Consider the following 21,111-nt stretch of genomic DNA (forward strand, 5'->3'; position numbering starts at 1 on the left):
TTTTATATATATTTATTTATTTTTATATATAGTATGTATAAATTTATAAATTCATAAATTTATACAGATTAATTCCACAGTCTTCAGAGAGCTTGAGTTTTGTTTCCTTACTGTGCTGTTCCGTGGAAGAAGAGGAGGTTCAGAGACCTTCTTTACTAAGGGAATGAGGATATCTGGAACTGCTGGATGTTTTGGATGTAGGTTAAAAACTAACTCACTGCAAGAGGCAGACAACTGGGAGGAACCAAACAACTTTACTTAAGTGAACCACAGGCAAGCAGACAGATCTTATTCTTCTTATGTCATGGCATAGTTTGTAACATATTTGTAAATATAACACATCTTCTGGAATTTTTGCATTGAAGTGACAGCTGAGGGAGGCTGACAGCTGACAAATTAACTGATATGCCACAGCTGTGCCATTCCTAGGAACTCGGCTATCTTGAGGACAGAAGAATAAGAAACCAAATGATTTTAAGAAAAACTGATAATAATAAATAAAGCCCCTAGGCTTACATATTGAGTGACTTGAGAGAAATGACTGAGCCAAGCAGGAACGAACATGCATTTCTGTGGAGGATCAGTGTGTAATAAAATGAATTAATTTCCATGAAAACCATTTTTAGAATATTAATATAATTGCAATGGCACCATTATGACAATCTTTTCTTTTGTGTTTTATTCAGTGGAAATAGCAGTACATTTCTTATCCCTCATAACAGGAGGCCCGTAAAGTGGACATGTATGATGCAAAAACAAAACTATAGAAATTAGTAGTATGTAGTTTTGAGAGTGAACATGCAAGCAAGCCAATTCTTAACAGCTTTGGATAACTCTTAGTGTAGTCGTGACCTTCCTTAAGGACAAAAAAACCCCACAGATTGCTGCTGTGTTCTAGCTTTTGCACCATACAGCAGTAGGAGGTAGATCCTAAGAGCTTTCGAAAATCTCCACATGGTACTGAACCATGTTGTGTAAAGTCCTTCCTTCATTCCCTGCTTTTCCTTATTTCTTCCTTCCTTTCTTCCCTCCACTAACTTTATCCTGGATAAAAATAATTTCTTGCTGACAGTGAAATATTCCTCAAAATCTAGCTTTCTATTTTTTGTATGTGGAATCCTCTATTTTGTTTATATAATAGATTTATCTGTTAGAAAATAAGTATCATATGTTTCCAAGAGAGAAAAAGAGAGAGGAAGCAAAAAAGAAGGAAAAGATTTAAAACCTTCCTGCCTATAGGAAGCTGACTTAGAAAAAACATCCCAGAGTTCTGTTTGGTCAGTAAAAGCTTAACAGGTGAAGAGGGAGAAGTAAGAGCACACACTATTTCTACCACACAGGAGGTTAAGCTGGAGAAATCAAGCACAGGGTCAGCTGGTCTTATGCACAGAAACATTGCAGAAAGGTCTGAGATTGAGAAATCTATTCCAGACAGCATTGGTAACACTGAATATAAATGTCATAATTACAAAATACCCAATACTGAAATAATGAAAACCATATTCACATCTAGCTTGGGATATCAGTAACTAAAATGTATTCCTGAGAAAAAATAATAACTTCAGTAATAATCATCATAGAAATGTATCCAAATGTGTCCATAAATTGAAATAGCAGCTTGATGGTGTGAATATGGTGGATTTTCTCATTAATATCAGTACTTGCTTGCTCTATTCCTTATGTGTGTATATCTTTGGGGATATTATTTACCTTTCCTTCTCTCTCTTTTCCAATACACAAAAATACATAAAAATTTATCATCATTCAGAAGACATGGAGACTGTTTAAAAGCCAAATGGACATGCTTTGTTCATTTTATAGGTGTGGCTGTGTTCTGGGTCCAGTGCTCCTAATGTGCACTGCACAAACTTTGAACAGTGTCTGAGGCAGGGACTCTTAATCTGTTCACCATCTTGCAACTTGGGTGTCAGGAAAGAGGACAGCTGCTAACCTGGCACCATGGGGGTTTCTGCTTTTTTTGTTTATCAAGTCCTCACCAATTGTGTATGTAAAAAAGTTAGCATGTAAGACTTAAGGATACCAATGACTGAAAATTTTACCACAGTGATTCTGCATGCTATAGTATGAAGGCAGAGCAACAACACCAGCTGTGCAGCATGCAGAAAAGAGCATTACCTACTTTGTGCTTCATTTGCTATGCATTGTCTTGCTCTATGTACAGCAAAAGTAGTAGAAAGAAGTGGTATGAATTGGCTAGCTGTCAAGTTCAGCGTACCTTTGTGTTCCATAGCAGACCACAGCAAGACAAGATCCCCAGATAACCAAGCATGAAGTGCTATTTGAATAATTCTGAGATGATCATGAAAAATGCTTAGTTAGCCTTTCCCACATCAATACTTGGCAGTATACAAACATCATTAACATCATTTTCCCTTAAAATTGAACAATCTGTCAGGGTTTTCTTTTTATGGATATATTGTCTGTCTGAAGTAGGAAAAGGGATTGATTTGCAATTATTTATTTCAGATCTTGGGTAACTTGATATTCTTCAAGCGATTGAATTCTTTGTCTGTATACACCACTGATAAATTCAAAATGATGCAAAATTGGGAAATACCAGCTTTTGACCAGAATGTTCTTGGACAAACTCACATATGCACAGGGAACTCCAGAAATGAAAGTTCTCTCTGGGCACATCTCAAACTGCAGAATGAAAGGAGTATACATCTGGAATTGTTGAGTGCATGACAGAGTTTTGACATGGATTAATTAACTGCACCTGTATCCAGGAATTATTTTCCATGCTGCCCTTCTTCAGGTAGTTCCTTTAAAATAATATCTTCCATATAACAAATTTAATGAAAGAAATGCTAATAAAATCAGAAAAAATTTCAGTTTGCAATCCTTTGGAATTGTAGCACCTGTGTGTTACATGGAAAATACTAAAATAAGCCTATTCACAAGGTAGAACGAGACAAGAAAAAAAAAAATTGAAAGATTTTCTCTGTGACTCTAGAGCAGGAAGGAGTGATGGCTTCAGCCCCAGTAGAACTTTGTAAAAGCTCTCTAAAATTTGTTTTTCATCCTGCCTTACTCATCATGTACAGCAGCAGCATAAAATAGCGAGTCATACAGGCTTGTTATAACATGCAACAGCCTCTTCCAATGCATTTTCACTAGGCCCTACACAGATTACCAAATACTCAGGCAGTCTTTGGACTACAGAGGTGTCCTGAATCAGGACTTGCCTGGCCGCACCAACTCTACCAGAGATGGCATGTGGCAACCCATGACACAAAAAGGGCCGTGCAGTAGAAATTACAAGATGCTTTACAAGGGTACGGCAGCTTTTTTAATTATTAATATTTTCCAATGTACTACAGTTGAATATTGTCCCATTCTAGTGTTTACTTCAAAATTAATTACCCTTATTGTTTCGCTTGGTATAGAACTCTTCTCTTAAACTTTCATTGCTTCATACAGAAAAACATGCATAAACCTGCACACATGCCTATTGCAAATTTTCCCCTCTACTAAAAACCACTAGATCTACTGCTCAGATGATCTGAAATTCTAAGCAAGGGTGAGTTTAAGACTCTGAGCCTTAAGAGCATTAGAAAATAAAATGCCACATATATTAACTGGGATAAGTTTTGTCACTTTTGCAGAGAGCATAACTTAACATTAGATGTGAAAGTCTCATTTTGAAGAATAACAATTTAAAACCCAAGTGTAGTACCAGAGTAGGTCCAGAGATACATCACTGCATACCTCAGTTTATGTTGAGCTTACCAATAAAAGTGCTTTCAAACCACATTAACAAAATAGAATAGAAGTGAGGTAAAACCTCTGGCTTTTAATGAACTAATTGCAAATGCACAAATTAATCTCATCGGCATACAAACTGGCACAGGTGGAGACTTTAGTTACCTAACAGTATACTGAAACTATCTTAAGAAGCTGCTGTGTCTTAATACCCTTCAAAGTGAAATCTTCTACGAAGTTGCTTTGCAATTAATAGCATGCCTGAACTCCAAGCATTTTGTATCTGAAAACAAACGTGAATTGATTAGCCCCACTGAGTTAAGCTATATGTACAAAGCATTGGAGATCGTACACAGCTAGTTTCACAGAGTTGGGAAATGGTAGAACATGAAAATCCAGTCTCATAAAAATCCTGCTAATGTTAGAGGAAAAAATACAAAGCCTTGATATTCATATCAAAGTACTTATGTTTTACCAGTTTGGTAAAAGTGATGTTCCACACTAGCACCCAACAGACTTTTTCTAAAGCAGTAATCACCTTAATTTCACGTAACTTCATTTACAAACACACTTCACCTTGCAGTTGCTGTGAGAAACACAAATAAATTAATAGTCTGAAGAATGCTAATAATGCTTCAGTCTTTCAAAATAACCTTAATAATAAGCCTAATAATCATCAAGAAGGAGCTAGTTCTGCCATGGCAAAGTCCTGAGCATATGATTAAAAACTTGAAAATCAGCAGTGTTGATGAGAAAACACGAACTGGAGCTATTTACTTCACAGGTTGGGGAATATGTACCTGGCAGAGATGAAGTAACTTCATTTTACAGATCCCAAACTACATGACAGTAGGACTGTCAGACCACGTCAGTGTGGATTTATCAGAGACAGATCCTGCTTGAATAACCTTTTCTATAAGAAGAGGACCTGCTTGGTGGACAAGGAAAACATTGGATATAGTTTATTTGGGTTTTAGTAAAACATTTGACACTGTTTACTATACCATTCTGGAGAAACTGGCTGCTCGTGGCTTAGACAGATGTACTGTTCACTGAGTAGAAATACAGGATGGATGGCCAAGCCAAAAGAGCCATTGTGAATGGAGATAAATCCAGTTGGCTGCCAGTCACAAGTGGTGTTCCTCAGGGCTCACTACTGCTGCCAATTTTAGTGAACATTTTTATTAATAACCTTGACGAAGAAATCAACTGCACCCTCAGTAACTTTGCACTTGACACCAAGTTGGGCAGAAGTGTTGATCTGCTTGAGGGTAGGAAGACTTTTCAGAGGGATCTGGATGGGCTGGATTGATGGACCACATCCAATTGCATGGCATTCAACAAGGCTAAATGCCTGGTAGCGAGGTGGGTGTTGGTCTCTTTTCTCAGATGATAAGTGATAGGATGTGAGTAAATAGCCTCAATTTGCACCTAGGGAGGTTTAGATTGCACATCTGGAATAATTTCTTCATGGAAGGGGTATTAGGCATTGGAATGTGCTGTCTGGTGAAGTCCACATCCCTGAAGGTATTTAATAGATGTGTGGCCGTGGCACTTAGAGATGTGTCATTTATTTGGTTGTGGTGATTAGAGATAACAGTTCATATAAAAGTGGAATACAGTACAATGTATATCTCCACTTTTTTTTTTTTTTTCAATTAAGTGATACGCAATGAAAATGTTCTTCTGGCCCTCTTCTACAAGAAATAGCTTTGTGAAAATCATAGAAAATAGCAACAGGAATCATAAAAAATAGCAACAGGACAAGGCTTTATTATAAAATGTTTCTGAAAAGTTAACTCTACATCAAGGACTGTATGAGTGGAGTCAAAGAGTTTACACAAGAGCAATTACATTTAATGGATTTTGTGTTTGAATTACAAATTGCAGAAGTTTCTGACATAGTTTCATGTTCAATATATGATTTTAAGCAAATTAAATAGATGTGATTTTTAACTTAAACATGACAGAAGTAAGACATTTCATTACTTGGAGGGAACGTTCCTACATTTCAAATAATGGTTTCCTACTATTTCACATTTATTTTCACTCTGTGTAATTATACATGAAAAAGTGATATCATAATTTGCAAGAAAATTTTTTTGTTTGCATGTATTGTAGAGTGTGCTTGGCAATGAATAATCTAACAGATTATAAAAAACGTATCCCAACTGCAAGTGGATAAATCTAGAGACATCTTCCAAGCACACAAAATATTAATTGGATTTTATCTTTGATTAACTTGATTTTTCCTACAATTTAATTTCTTTCCTTGTAAAAATTTTCATGAATGCACTGAAGGGGAAATGCCAAGCTTCTCAGTGTGCTTTTATAAAATACACAGGCAACTGAAAGTGTGAAATTGTACATGTACTTTACAAACTGAGTAATAAATGCAGTGGCAATCTTGATATGCAAGATTTCTAGTCATTTTCACATGTGCCTTTGCCAGGACACATCAAGATCTGCCCTTTATGTCTCTAATTTATTCACCTATTAATTTGTGTGTTTTAAATATTATATATTTCTTTATATCTTGTATTTCCTCTAAGTATTCTCTTTTGTTAACTTGTATTAAGCCTTTTAAATTTCTAAATTCTCTAAATGAAAACAATGATAGTGTGATATGTTTGGGAGCACTAGAGTATTTGAAGTCTCCATTTTCAACTTTCAAATGTTTATTGTATAAAAATTTCTATAGACTTTTTTTTTCCCAGATTATTTGGCGCTCCTCATCTTTTTTCCCCTTTCTTTTTCTCTCTGACCCATCCTCTGCTCATTATATAGATGGCTAAATGAAAGCAGAAATGTTTAAAAACAATTACATCTCCATAGCAATTAAATAATAAAAAAAAAAAAGAACGAGCCCAACAACGTCTCATTTGCACTCCAGGATTCCTACATAAATGTTTTTAATTCTTCCTGTGTTGTGGGTTTCAGTCAGAGTTGCCTGTATGTGTGTTTTCCTAACGCATATATGACTTTCTTGGTATATAGCACTTAATGTTATTGTTTCAAAAGACATTACATACAAACATGTAATATTTGTTAGTACACATATAGTAGACCTTAACTTCCATTTTCCCAAATATTTTCACAGTAAAACGAATTTCAGCTACTCTGTAAACTAACAGCACAAAGTTGAAAATCTGTTTCCTTGGAAGACTAAGGTAGCAGCAGACACAACTTATCCCCAGCATCTGTCACCTAAGATAGTTTTACCTGAGAGCAAGAAACCAGGGGAGGAAAGATTTTAACTATCTCTGTCTGTGTTCTGTGTTTTCTATCAGCACTGTGATCAAGGGCCTCAGTACTCTAACCTGACAGGCTGCTGTCTGTCGTTTTTCTGTTTCGCTCATGTTTTCTTAGTGAGGAACTGCCCAAAAAGGATAGACCATGCATCCAAAACAGAGAGCGAATGGCCTAGTTGTGGAGCTGGAATGGTGGATACTCAAATAATATACACTCTTCAGGCTGGTAATTGAAAATGAAATTAAAATTGTATAAGTCACACTTTTGAGTGAGATATGAGAGCAGAAAAGAACTAAAAGTTATTCCAGATCTAATCATTAATGCTCTCATGCTACCCCTATAATTTCTAGTCAAAATACAGCACTTCACATCTACATCAGGAAAGAGAGGAAACAGAATTTGATGGAGTGAAGCACACAGTAGAGATGACCAGTCCACTTTAGTCCAGAGTGCTCTACTTTATCTGTCATTGGTGAATTGGTTGTGACACATTATAAAAGAGCCGAGACCCCACAGTGTTAACACAGTAAACAAGCTGTCTTTTCTTGAGGAAACCAGATCACTAAAAACCTTCATCTGTTATGCAGTCCGCTGATAAGAAAGCTTGTCACACCGTTCTTCACTGATGACTGTCACTTTACTCAATTTACATTTGCATCTAAATCCTGTCTTGATGTTTTGAAGTTTGCAAGGAGCACTGGGAGAGGTCAGAGTGATGCACACTTCAGATACTTGCAAGGTTACTGCATGATCGGAAGAGAGGACTTGAATTACCTTTTGCATACTCTAGAGGTAAAAGTTAAGCTGAAGCTTGTGTTCCAAATAAATGAGAAGTGCATTGAAATATATATGAATTTATACGCAAATATATCTGTAATGTGCTTTCTGTTTTCTTGAAGGGCTTACTTCTACTGTAACCTGGACATCATTGCTAGATTTAGATTATTTTTAAAAAGAAGACATTCAGGTTTAGAAACACTTTAAAATACCCTCACTAAAGTTTTAAATCTGCAAGTAGTAATTCATATCTGTCTATTCCACTTTGTTTTATCTGCTTGTCAGGATTTAATTTCTATTTTAGCCAAATGAAAAACCAGCCAAGTTTCTGTTATAACAATGAGAATGAATAGGTGAATTGCAAGGGAATAAATGGGTGAGTGCGCATATATTCAACCTGCCACAATAGAAGTTGAAATTTAATTCAGGGTTTCTGAAGTGCACAGCTGAAGTCATGGGTACCCAAGTGCCAACTGTCTGATACAAGTGTATGTGGGAGCTAGCAGTGCAGGCTGTGATAGTGAAAAAGAATCAAAAGAAGGTTGGAATTCTTGGTGTGGAGGACCACTTGTTGTAAATTTGAAACAGAAAACTCAGCAATATATGGGATAGATTGAAATCAATAGAGAATGCATCCCAAGAACAGAGAGGCAAAGGATCACAGTATAGGGTTTTCCAGATACATGGCCAAAGTCATGCATTAGTAATCTGTTAAAGAAATCAGGTATCGAGAGGACTTGCATTAGGTAAATCACTGCATAGTCTGAATCCTCTAAGCCACAGATGTTGATGGTGCTATGAGTGTGAGTTCAAGTAGAATTACCAGGGCCAAGTGAGTATCTGGCAGCAGTGCAGGGGGATATGGCTGTCAAGAGCTTATTAGAAGATGAACAGTAACTTAATTTAGCTGTATAAAGTGTGCAAATACCACTGTCTACTGTAAGAGTCCACTTATAGCCCAGTGATTATGGGCAATTTTTGCAGAGAGTCTACCACATGCAGATTGGTCTTCAAGAGCTGCTTGATGTAATGGCAGGGTATGGGCTATCTAATATGCACAGAAGAATAACACTTATTATTTTCTAACAGTTCTCTTGTTAATTAAGAAAGTGCAGTAAGAGAAGACTAACTACTCAGACATACTCTTTAAGCTCAGGAAATCTTCCAAAATATGCTCAGCATGGTTAGCAATTGCTTTCTGAAAAGTTAGTTCAGTGTCATACACTAAGTTGTCATATGTTTAACCAGCATATATTTTAGTTTTTCTTTAGTTACTCTGACAGGCTACTTTCCATGCTGCTATGCATGGCTATTGAGGTGCAGAGCAGAATCAGCAGATGCACAGTCTTGCTATCCCCACTCTTTTTTTTGGGCTTGGCTGTCTCTTCAGCTTCACTCTCACATTTGACCTGGAAAAAGTGATATAAGTTGAAACATAGAATGCTCACATGTTTTCAGGACGGAAAACTTGTCCTGTTAAGATGTCTTCTGGCTGTCAGTCCCCAAGCTAGTTCAGTAGAAAAACCTATTTCTTGAAATGGTATTCAGGATCCATTCATAGCAGAAGTACATTTCTCTGATATAAGGCCAGCAAAGGCAGACATGAAAAAAGGGATGTGTATAGTAGGGCAATCTTATTGTAGTATTGTTTGAGTTGGAAGGAACTCTTTCTTAAAGGCCATCTAGTCCAACTCCCCTGCAATTAAGAGGGACACCTACAGCACGATCAGGTTGCTCAGAGCCCCGGCCAGCCTGATCCTGAATTTCTGCACAAATGGGCATCCACCATCTCTCTGGGCAACCTGTGCTGGTGCCTCACCACCTGTATTGTAGAACACTTCTTCCTTTTATTCAGTCTAAATATCTCTAAATTTTAGTTTGAAAGTATTTTCCCATGTCCCATCACAACAGACCCTGCTGAAGTGTCTGTCTCCTTCTTTTTTACAGCTCCCCTATAGAAGTTGAAAGGCTGCTCTCAGGTCTCCCTGGAGCCTTCTCTTCTCCAGGCTGAACAGCCCCAGCTCTCTCAGCCTGATCTCACAGGGGAGGTGTTCCATCCCTTGGATCATTTTTGTGGCTTTCCTCTGGATGAGCTCCAACAGGTCCACATCTCTCCTGTACTGAGGAATCTGTGTCTGGACACAGAACTCCCAGTGAGATCTCACCAGCACAGAGCAGAGGGGCAGCATCACCTGCCTCAACCTGCTGGCCAAAATCTGTCCTTACTGCTACATGTGTGCTATCAGCCTGTTCAAATATTCCTGGGCTTTCTGACAACTATCATCACACACAGAACAACTGTATAACCTCATGTGTCATACCAGAACATACTCATTCAAACTCCTATGGTCATCATGGCCAGCTATTCCATCTTCATATTCCAGGTTCGGGTTTGCTGGTCAAACCGGAGCAGCACAAGAACATCACAGACCTGGATTCTGATTCTAGCTGATGGAATGAACTCCACCTGTAAGTCAATCCCATGCCTGAGTGATCTATTCTGATTATTAGTTACACTTATCTCATCTACAAATCACTCAGAAAACCCCAATAAAACTCACTAATAAAAATGACAGCCATCTTAATGACAACAGCCAGAATATATGTATACCAAACTCAAAGTCAGCTTGAAAAAGCTGGAGAATAATAAGCACATACTAAAAGTGAACCATTCAATACCCCATTATACCCCATTGCCCTGATTTTGGCTGAGATAATTTTCTTCATAGAGGATGGTACAGTGCTGTGTTTTGGATTTAGGAGGAGAATAATATCGATAATACACCATGTGCTGAGCAGTGCTTGCACACAGTTGAAGACTACTCAGCCTCTTACATTTGTGTGTTAGGGTGCACAAGGAGCTGTGAGGAAACAGAGCACATACAACTGGCCCAAACTGACCCCGAAAGGATGCCCCATACCATATACTGTGCTCTGCAATGAAACTGGGGGAGAGTTGGAGTTGACCTGGGAGGCTGTTGTTGCTTGAGGACTGGCTGGGCATCAATCAGCTGGTGGTGAGTAATTGTGTTATGCCTCACTCATTTTTATGTCTTCTTTGTTCTTCCTTTCCTTTTCTTTCATAATGAAATGCCATCTCAATCCATTACTTTTTTTTCCCTCCCCATTTCTCTCCCCCATCCCACTGCAGGGGGATTGAGCAAACAGTGATGTGGTGCTGAGCTGCCTGCTGGGCTAAATCACACTCTGTGAAAAGTGGTGCTAGATAAACAGGAGTCAAAGCTGCTTGTGACTGTGGGGGAAGTCATCCTTTCGAGTCAACCTCCAGTGTTGAGTGGTGCTGAGCAGGAAGCATCTCTCATCACCTGTTTCAGATGACAGTAGCACAGATGAGAAAACGGTGTCCTGATCACATGGAAGTACTGGGGTCAGGCTCTTCTGAGGTACCTTGTGAGTAAATATGGATGATGGCTGAGTTCTTCAACTTTTTTTTTTGTGTGTCTTTTTTGTCCAAAAAAATGGGTTATTTCTTTTTGTGAATCTTGTCAGACTTACAAATAAATGAATTTCTAGCATTTTAACAGCATCCTGGCAGCAGGTTAGGTACGGATACTGGAATATTTCATTGCTGAGCTGAGCAGAGGGAAAGAAGAGGGATGCAAGGCCCTGGCTTCAGGGTGAGGTATCTCTGACACACCATTTTCTGTGTGTTCATCAACAGCAATATGAAAATTTCCCATTCACAATCAAGCTTGTCTTCCTTGAAAGCTAGATACTATTCATTTACTTCAAACAAAACATCCAGAAAATAGATAAAATTTTGTAGAGTTGTCTAATTACAAAGTTAATCCTGGACCATTTTATCCATCCCCTGCCGTAGAACATAGAATTTGCACTGACATAATACCACTGTTTTCCATGTACTTCATGATTTGTGTGGAGTTAGAGAAAAATCAGATACTTCTACCATGTCACACCAAAGACTAGTTTCGGGCCTTGATTAAAAATATTACATCTGTCTTGATTACAGTTTATAGCATTCATCTCTCTCTAAATATGTGTTTTCACCATTTTCCGGAGCTGTCTCTTGCTAAGTAAGCGTTCTGTTTTGCTCACTAGAGACTACAAGGTATTACAGAAAGCTATGTCATTTATAGTTTCACTCCAATTATAAAACACTATTTACTTCCAAATTTCCTTTCTTCCTTCCCTCTCCTCTCCAGTATACACAGTAATGAGCTGAATGGTCTCTTTCTCTTGTGTGTATGGCATCAATCAGCACTTGCAAAGGATAGTGTATCCTTGGCTCTACTTGATTGAGATCTGCAGATTCACATTTACATAATTAATATACACATCCATATTTAATCTGTGCAGATGAAGACAAAGTCATGACTGCTTAAATACCAAACAAGTTGGCAAACTTCCAATATTGGCAAAAAGCTTTGCTATCATGCTTTCCTCTGGGTGGAATCACAGCTATTTAGCCAGTGCTATGACGTGTACTGAACTCCCTCTTTTCAGATGGGATAGAGGGACACAGATTAGTAAGGCTACCTTCAGATACTCCCTAGTCACTCCCACTGTGTCCTAATAACTAGAGTAAGCAGTTGTTTCACTTTCTTCCTCCTTTCACCTGTGTTTCTACTTGAATGGAAGCAAGAACTGCTGGAAGTTTGTTACGTCATCAGGACCTTTTTTAGATTTCTGTATTAATTTGTGCATACAATAGAAACCTCAAAGGTGAATGAAGGCATCACTATGGTATTCATGCAACAGAGACCAGGAGAGGATGCTGGCTATGCTAAAACTTGCATTACACAGTGATACGTTCTCAACAGATCTTGGATTCACCACTCTCTTAACTTTCTGTATCTTACAGAGGTGTCTTCATTTAGCTCCCAGATACTCTCTGTGAGTCAGTAGGTTCCCAGTTTAGTGAAATAAAGTAAGGTGAATTCAGGTCTAAGACAGAAACAGGGCTGGTCAGAAAATAATTCTCCTTTGTGAAAATATAATAAAGACTTGATCTATATCTGTATCTATATAGGTCACTTTTACGTGTGTGTATAAAGAAAAAAAATACATAGTTCTCTGTACATGTGTCTACATATATATATATATATGTCTAAAGCAGGTATAAGATATCATGACATTTTTTAATTAGAAGTTGGCAAGTGGCTGCCAAATGCAGAATGATCCAGTGTGACTGGGGGATTCAATCCAGCAACAGAAGACCTTGATGTCCTACCTTCTCCCACATCCCAATGGGGATTTGGATCAATAGAAGCAGCTACAACTAATCACTTTGTTAACTTTGTGCCAGAGATGGTTCCCAGAGAAACCTCGTGCTTGTTGGTAGCCACAAACTCAACAGGAAGTAGGTATGATCAATATACTGTACAATATATATATTAACTATATATAACAATGTGCAATTTATTTAGTAAGAAACACTTTTGAATGTGCTATGGGCAAGGTTAATAGGCTGAGTAAGAATGAACAAGGCCTACTTTTAAAAGAGTGTTTTCATAGTTCATATTCCCCTTGGCTGTCTAAAGAGGAATAACCAATTTAGTGACATTACAGTTCGAAAATGCTATACAAATGCATCCTAACCTAACTCTCTGAAAAAAAAACAGAAAAGGGAGACTGCATTTCTGCAGAACTTCAACCATCGTTTATTCCTGAAATCTAAAGATAACAGGATTCCTCAGGAAGAGATGCTAACTAGAGAAAAATGATTTCCATATTTTAGCTATAGTGTTAGCATATTTCTTGTCTTTCATCTGTTTTCTTACCTGTTCTTTCCAGTCCAGTGTTTAAAAGCTTGACATTAAGTTTAGAATAAAATGTTCTTTTTTTTTTATCATTAAGCTTTTCTACTGTCAGGTCCCTGGAACGCGACAAATTTATCACATACTACATTCACAAGTTAGCATATTTCCAAGAAATGGTGTTTCTGGATAAGAGTTTGAAGGACCTGTTCTTAAGGGTGTGTTTCTGGGAATTTTTCCAACAAACTGTCAAAAACTGGTGAGAGAACTGGTATTGCTCAGAATTTTGTTTCATGAAGATGTTCCACCCAACAAATAAAACTCTGATGAAAACTGATGAGTAGTATGACTCTAGGAAAATATCTTACCAAATTTTTGGCTGTTCCAAGATGCATAGTCCTCTCAAAACAGAAATTCCACAATAGGCATATTTGAAATGAAATTAAAAAAAAAACAAACACAAAAACACCTTCTTGGAAATTGTCAGTGAGTTCCAGTGAGGAATACTTCAGGAAGAGAGCATAATTGAATTAGAACAATGTGGCCTTTAAAGATTCTTCCAGGGAAGCTGCTGTACAGATCTATTCTGTTGGGAGGATGAGGAATAGGATGAGAGAGAGTGAGATCTAATATTATTTGAAGAATTTTTCCATGATTTTATGTCACCATCAGTACATAAGGGCTAGCTACTGCATCTCCACAAATGTGCTGTCAAGTAGTGAAGATAATGATGATTAACTATCCACTTCAGAAAAGTGATTTTTTCCTTTTCAGAGACAGTCTAAATTACTTGATTTTAAAAAGAGGGATGGGGAAGAGGATATGCAAAAAAAGCTACAACAACGATAAAATCAACACCTCAAGAACCCCTATAGAACTCATTTATATATGTTGATAATCCAATTGCAATGCAGAAATGACATTAAGTAATGCAATTGATTCAGGATTTAAACTTACCATTGCCAAGAACTGGGGCTGCAAAGCAAAATCATCTTAAGTCTTCTTCAGCAGGAGTTCTCTGGAGATCAGTATTTCCATCAACTCAGATCAAGAAATTTGGTTGTTCAAAGGCATGGAGTGTGTCCACCAGAAAGTACATTCTTAGCAGGATAATCATGTCCAGGCTGGGACAAGAGCTCTTCTCTATTGTTACGTTAATGGAAATCATAACAAGGAATGGAGTGATCCAAGATTCTTCCTTTAAGATTGGCTAATTATAGCTCTGTCAATTCAACTCACCTTATTTTATCCTTAAAAGATGTAATTAATAGAATTTTCAGTAGATGTTCTTTCTCCTGAAGGAAACATCTGAGCTTGGCTTAGAACTGGCTTTTTCACCCCGGTGAGATTCTTTGGAGTAACTTGGTGTTCTCTTTGGGACAATTGATACCAGGGTAGAACGGGATCTCTGTCCTGCTGCTCTAAACAGATGAACTGTATTTTGCTCCCCTAGATGGTAAGAAGAGCCAGGAAGAAGCTGTTCCCTGCTTTCTGGCAATCTTAAAACCACAAACTTCTTTCTTACATTACAACACTGATTTAGGTATATTTCTTAATCTGGTAGTATATGTTGGAATGATATGGGTTATATTCCTATATGATGTAAAATTCACATGAAGTGATAGCTTTGTAGCATCCACTAGATCACATCTGTTGAAATCTCTGGCTTTCTTCAATCCAGTTCCTTCTGTTCAGCCCTCTTTTAAGGGTGATACTTGAATGACATAGAGGAAAGTAACAGGGCTGCTTGCTCATACATTCTCTTCAGAGTCAAATAGGAGTAAAACAGTTCTAACTGAGGGACCAGGATAATTAGATAAATTCCAGCCCCCAGCCCCCAGACAATTAGCAACATGGATTAAAGTTTCATTTCCACTTGGCTGAGAGCCTGGGCCATAATCTGACAAGCTCAGTAGGGCTGTATCTAGTTAGCAGCTTGGTAAAAAAGACTGAAGAAGAACATGAAAGACCAAAGAAGCACATAAAAAGGTGTTAACTAGTCCAGTGCCTACAAATTGTTCAGCTCAGAACTAAATATCCAGTACATGAGATGAGATACAGCCCTATGTTGAGGGTCTGCCATCAATGGGAGATATTCTGTAGATTAAGTACTAGTTATAATTTTTGTCTTGTTATTAAGGTTGTAAAGTCTTTAGAGCAGAGAACACATCTATCTGTATTCTCAGAAGAAGCATGGAGCTAAGTAGCTCAGTGTAATGATAGTGTCAAGTTGTATTTTTATTGAACCTTTAACTTGGTTGAGGATCAGGACATCTGAGTGAACAAGGTCCCAAAACACAGCTCTACCATGACCTCTCCAGGCTGAAGGATGCAGTTTCTTTAGTCTGTGTCTTCTGACCAACACATAGGTTAAAATGAAATGTCATTGACAAGTGATTTTGCTCTGAAAAATGACATTACATAAGTGTTTCCTTGGGGTTTGATATTAATTCTACCTCAGTGAACATCCTTTCAGATTTCTCAGTTCATAGGCAAGAAAAAAATAGGTGCAACAGTATGACTTTCCTGGCAGTTTACCTGCAATTCTGAAGACAAGCTTTGTCATCTTCTACTTTAGTTATATGGCACCATCACCAATAGAAATCAAATAAACTATCTGGGAAAAATAAGGCTAATTTAGAAGCAGACCTGACCTTAAATGAAGAATTTGTTCAACTGATGCAGTGAAAGTAGATGAGGTATTCACACAGGCTAATGTTAGGAATCTGAGTGTCTCAATTAGAAGTCATGGACCCGTAGAGGACTCCAGTAGCAGCACTCAAGGTAGGCACCCTTCTTCATGGCAAGGATATATATCCAAGCAGCATTGAGTAAAAGGATCACTTTTGTCATGATCATTGCTACGCAACGTGCACCAATTATACCATTTGCACATTGAACAATTAGGACATTAGCCACAGTCTAATTGAGATGGTTCAGAGGGTGAGTGCACAGATAAAAGAAACCCCACTCTATTTCTGGATTATACCTTCTTGTTTAATAATGTTCTGTTCATTAGTACTCATTTGGAGAGGAGGTGACTCTCCCTGTTTTGGTTATTGAGGAACAGTGTGTAATCTTTTGCTTTAGCTATTCACCTTATAGTCACCCAGTTAAGCACTGTAACATCAAGAAATGTAATGTTAGAAATCAGTATAAATCACATGTTTGGTAATTTTCAGTCCACAGAATCTGGAAATGTGAACATTCAAGTAGTCCACAGAAGAGAAGTAAAAATCAGAACATTGTAAATGGATTTATGATCACTATAGAAGACCCTGGACACTTCAGGGGAGGTACTTTAGAGTTCAGTACATAAAAATAAATAAATATTGTAAACCAACATGGCAACAAAGTGGAAACAAACTGGGCAAGAACAGTTCTCCCAGTGCCTTTTCTTGGTACAAAGTTACTGCAGGAAAAAATGGGATTTATCTTTGGGACCGTATTTTGCAAAATAGAAGTTACTTTATTACAAAGCTTCATAGGACTTAGTTTTTCATAGGTGAAACAAGGACTCCACAAAAATCACTGAGTGTTTTGACTTCTATGCAATGACAATTCAATTCAGTGTTACTTCCTTCTTGTTGCCACAGATGAAGCACTTTTTGTTTCATATAATGATGAGTCTGGCTTCTTTTGAGAGACTTCCTTCACAGCAAAACAAAAGATAGCTAAATATCACCAAACAGATAGATGCAATACTTCCCCTCTCCCCTTTGTTCAGAATATCCAAAGAGCTGAGAAAATTATCTCTCCAGTAGTTCTCTCCAGTCCATACAGAATGGCATCATCAGACTTACCTTTGTGGCGTGGTGTGAAAACATATTGTCTCTTCTGATTCTCTACTGCCTCACAAAGGCAGTTTTATCTGCCTGCTCTCACATATCAAGCTCTGCTTGGGGTTGCTAAAGCATCTTTCTCTTGAGGGCACCCCTTAACAGGATTAAACAACTATATTAAATCCAAATTGAATTGTGGACTCATTGTACTTGCATTTGATTCTATTATAGATTGTATTTGTTTCATTTCATTATTTACTGCCAGAAAATGAACAAGCCCCTTTTAACAGCAGACATTAGGCTTACAGAGCTGAGGTACAATCAACCTACAGAGAAAGTTAACCAAACTCCTGAGTCTAGAGGCAATAACATGTCTATGAACAGCCTCATCCATAAGAAGACAAGAAATCATTTCAATATACTTTTATATGAATTACAAGTCAAGAGTCAAAATTGATGATGGTTTGAATCAGTACACTCTAAAAAAAATCTAGATAATTTCATATAGTGAAAGATTTGGATTATATTTTAATTTGGTAAAATCAATATCTGCTTCATATTTCTGGAAGGAAAATGCAAAGACTAATGAAACTGACACAATATATTTTCTGTAATGTTATTGAGGTGTGAATTATAAAGAGGAATGTTGAAAATGTCTATAACTCATACATAGCGTATATGTATTCCTTCATCTGTTTTATCTGACTCATTTATTGTAGAAATCAATACAACAAACAAATAGCATTCTTTCTGCTATCTCCACGAATGTCTAAAAGCAGTGTGTCTCAGAACTTCAAGAAATGTTGCAATGCTTTTGCTGCAAAAAGCAATACATAAATGTTTAACTCAAGGAGCAACTTTCCAGATAGTTTTAAATATGTAATAGTTACTATAGAACAAACACTAAGAGGAATACTAACTTGACCTAATACTGACTAAAGTCAAAATCTCTGCTGGTTTTACAAGGACAATTGTCTTGACAGTCTGAAATTAGAGTGCATTGCGAGTACGTTTGTATGTGGACATGGGTTTCTGCTATGTGTTTTCAAGATATTTCCTTTGCTTGTTTCTTGCTATGGTGTTGTCTATTCATTGTCTTGAAATTCTCTGCCCTTGCTTCACCCGTGCCACAGACCTGTGACCTGGCAGAACAAATGGGGATGAAAATGGTGTGACCCTGTCAGATTGTTTGATTGCAAAAAGGGTTGTAAACTGAGCTTCCTAGGCATTAATAATCAATGAGGTTGTAAGACTCAGATTTGCTGAATTTCACTCCTCATGTCAAATTCCTTCCCTCTGCCCTTCTTGCACTGTGGGTATGCTGTGTTTTTTTCCTGAAGAAAACAATAGGTTTGTTACTAACTATGAAGGGACAAAGCATAAATAAGCTATTTCAGATGGTGCTTGCTACTCTGTAACGCTGCAGCAAGATTTAAGAAATCAGCCAGCAGTCAAAAGGAAGAAGGCACTGAAGTGAAAAACCAAAGAGAGTGCTCATTCCAGTAAAGAGCATCTTCATGGCTGACAGAGCAATCGGTGGAGAATTTAGCAGGATGCCTGTCATGGGGCTACATGTAAGGACAACTTGCTTAGCAGTGTGAATTGATGCCAAAGGAAGGGTCTTATTGTTTGTGTTTTTTGATGACAGAGTCAAACAGAAACCATTTAAAAGAATCACTGTATGAATGGTTCACTGATATCAGGATTTGGGGTATGTGGGACAATAAAAGGAAAGGCTGTAACAGCCTCCAGCAGCTGTTCCACCCCCAAAAATTTGAGTGTTCAGAGCACAAGGAAGATAGAGGTAATGGCCTTTACAGTATCTGTGAGGGGACACAGCCATATAGCCTGTGAGGCCATGGATTCAGCTATGATCATCAGCTTTGGGACTGTCCCACCACTATGTACTTATCCCAGTAGCAAAGGCCCAGATTACACATGTGAGACCTTTTCCTTCCAGTACTGTTCCTAAATAACTCCTTTCTTTGTATGAAGGCAAAATCTATGAGCTTGAGGACATTAACAGTTTATGCAGTCATCATCTTAAAAATGAAACATCTGTGGACTAGATAGTGAGAAATACTTACCAGTCATTATAATCTCCTCTACCACATCTATGCAGAGTGTCTTCTACTTGTATGTGCTCCACACCTGATTGAACAAAGAGCTGATGAAAATCCATCCGTACACAGTCGTTTAAGTTGATGCTATGGGTTTCATTTAAAGCCCTTTTCAGTCACTTCTCAAAATTCTATTCAAGTTAATTGCTTAAAGAATGTTAGGAACAACAACAAATTTATGAATCTCTACATTTCTGTACTGCATGTTTTTCTGGAAGGATCCAGATTTAAAACTTCCTTAATAGATTCAGGAATCATCCCATCAGGAAAGAGAAACAAGAAGTCGACCTATGCCTATTGCTCCCTCAGCAAAGTGGAGCATTTAAATCTTAAATCGCTGTTTTGATAGCTATCTCTGAGTAATTCAATAACTGAAGCCTTTGTTTCCACAACTCAGTGCATAATGGCATCTCTGCATGGTTTTACTCATGATGCAGCAGTGCATTTATGAAATGAATAGTTGTTAACCATGTTCCAAGTCATTTCAAACAATACATACGTGAATAAAAATCAAATTCTGCTCCTAGTTCACAAAGAGTGAATTTCATCCCCAGGGAGGGGCTGGCACAGAAACATTTCCCTTCCCTAAGCTTTCAAAAATCTTCAAAACAGAGTTTTAAAGGCAATTCAGCACTGCAAAGACTTTGGGTTGGCCTTCTGCTCAGCAGCAAATTTCACCCAGCGTGAATTATATGTGAGAGGACTTTGATTTTTCACCTAAGGAAACGACTAAATGAGTAGGAAGTATGATTCATTTCAACTAGGCATCCCACTTGCAATCAGCACTTATTGTCTCTGGTGCTTGTAAAGGACAAAGCAGGGTTGTCTTGGTATCTTGATAAGAGCTACAGACATTTGTAGATAAAATGTGAAAAGCAGAAGAAAGAAGAGATGGGGGAGGAAGTGCTCTGTGAACTGATTTTTTCGCATAGCAATGGCAAGAAGAAGTTCTATTGCTGAAATGCAGGTAGCAAAATGGTATCTGTGTGTACTTCGACAGAGCTGCAGATATGATTGAGTAACCCCAAACTTGTTCTGTGTCCATGTGAATGGTATTATATGCCATAAATAAGGAAAGGTTATTTTGCTGTACAGGAATTTGAGAAGTATTAATATTACATACTATTCTGGGCACCGTTAAAATTGCTTAGAGGTTTGAAATTGAAAAGGTGTTACGAAGGAAAATCTTAAATACTCAAGAGGTTTGGACTTTGAGTTATGAGGAGGGATTAGCTGGTGCTGGCCCCTTCAGCTGCAGAAGAAATTAAGCAAAATGGGAAACTGTCGGAGAGGTAAGTTAAATCCTGAGAGAAACAGATTGAAGGCAGTAAGCTGTTTAAGATAACAACTAATTTGAAAACAAGATGCTTTCAACTAAAATTGGGATGGGATGGGTGGGAGCACAGGCAATTCAGATAAAATTGCTTCTCAGAAAGAGTCTGTAATTCGGCATGGATGGGAAAAGTCAGCTACTGAAGCATGTGTGTTGGAAAGTGACAAGAGTGGCAACCTGCTGTGAAAAGGAACAAGATGTATTTTTGGACAAGGGTAAAATTCAGGGTTACAGCCCTTTAATTGGAATTTATGGGATGTGCTGAGATATCAGCTAGTTGTCTATTGGTTGGTATTTTCTAGATTTGTGAGGACAGACTATTAACAGGCTGATGTTTTCACCTAGCAGTGAATCTTTTGGAGCATTTAAGTCATTTGCAGCAT

At 37.7% G+C, this 21,111-nt stretch overlaps 1 protein-coding gene across 1 annotated transcript in view; it reads left to right on the forward strand.

Moving 5' to 3' along the window:
- The first annotated feature begins 4,795 nt into the window (after positions 1–4,795).
- LOC128076573 (amine oxidase [flavin-containing] A-like) overlaps positions 4,796–21,111 on the forward strand; it is a 218,016-nt gene continuing 201,700 nt past the window's right edge. The window contains exon 1 of the mRNA XM_052674368.1: positions 4,796–4,997. Coding sequence (XP_052530328.1) covers positions 4,796–4,997 — 202 coding nt within the window. The remainder of the gene's footprint in view (positions 4,998–21,111) is intronic.

Source organism: Tympanuchus pallidicinctus, unplaced genomic scaffold (assembly GCF_026119805.1).
Source record: "Tympanuchus pallidicinctus isolate F22 unplaced genomic scaffold, pur_lepc_1.0 scaffold14, whole genome shotgun sequence".
In the NCBI taxonomy this organism is placed as follows: Eukaryota; Metazoa; Chordata; class Aves; order Galliformes; family Phasianidae; genus Tympanuchus; species Tympanuchus pallidicinctus.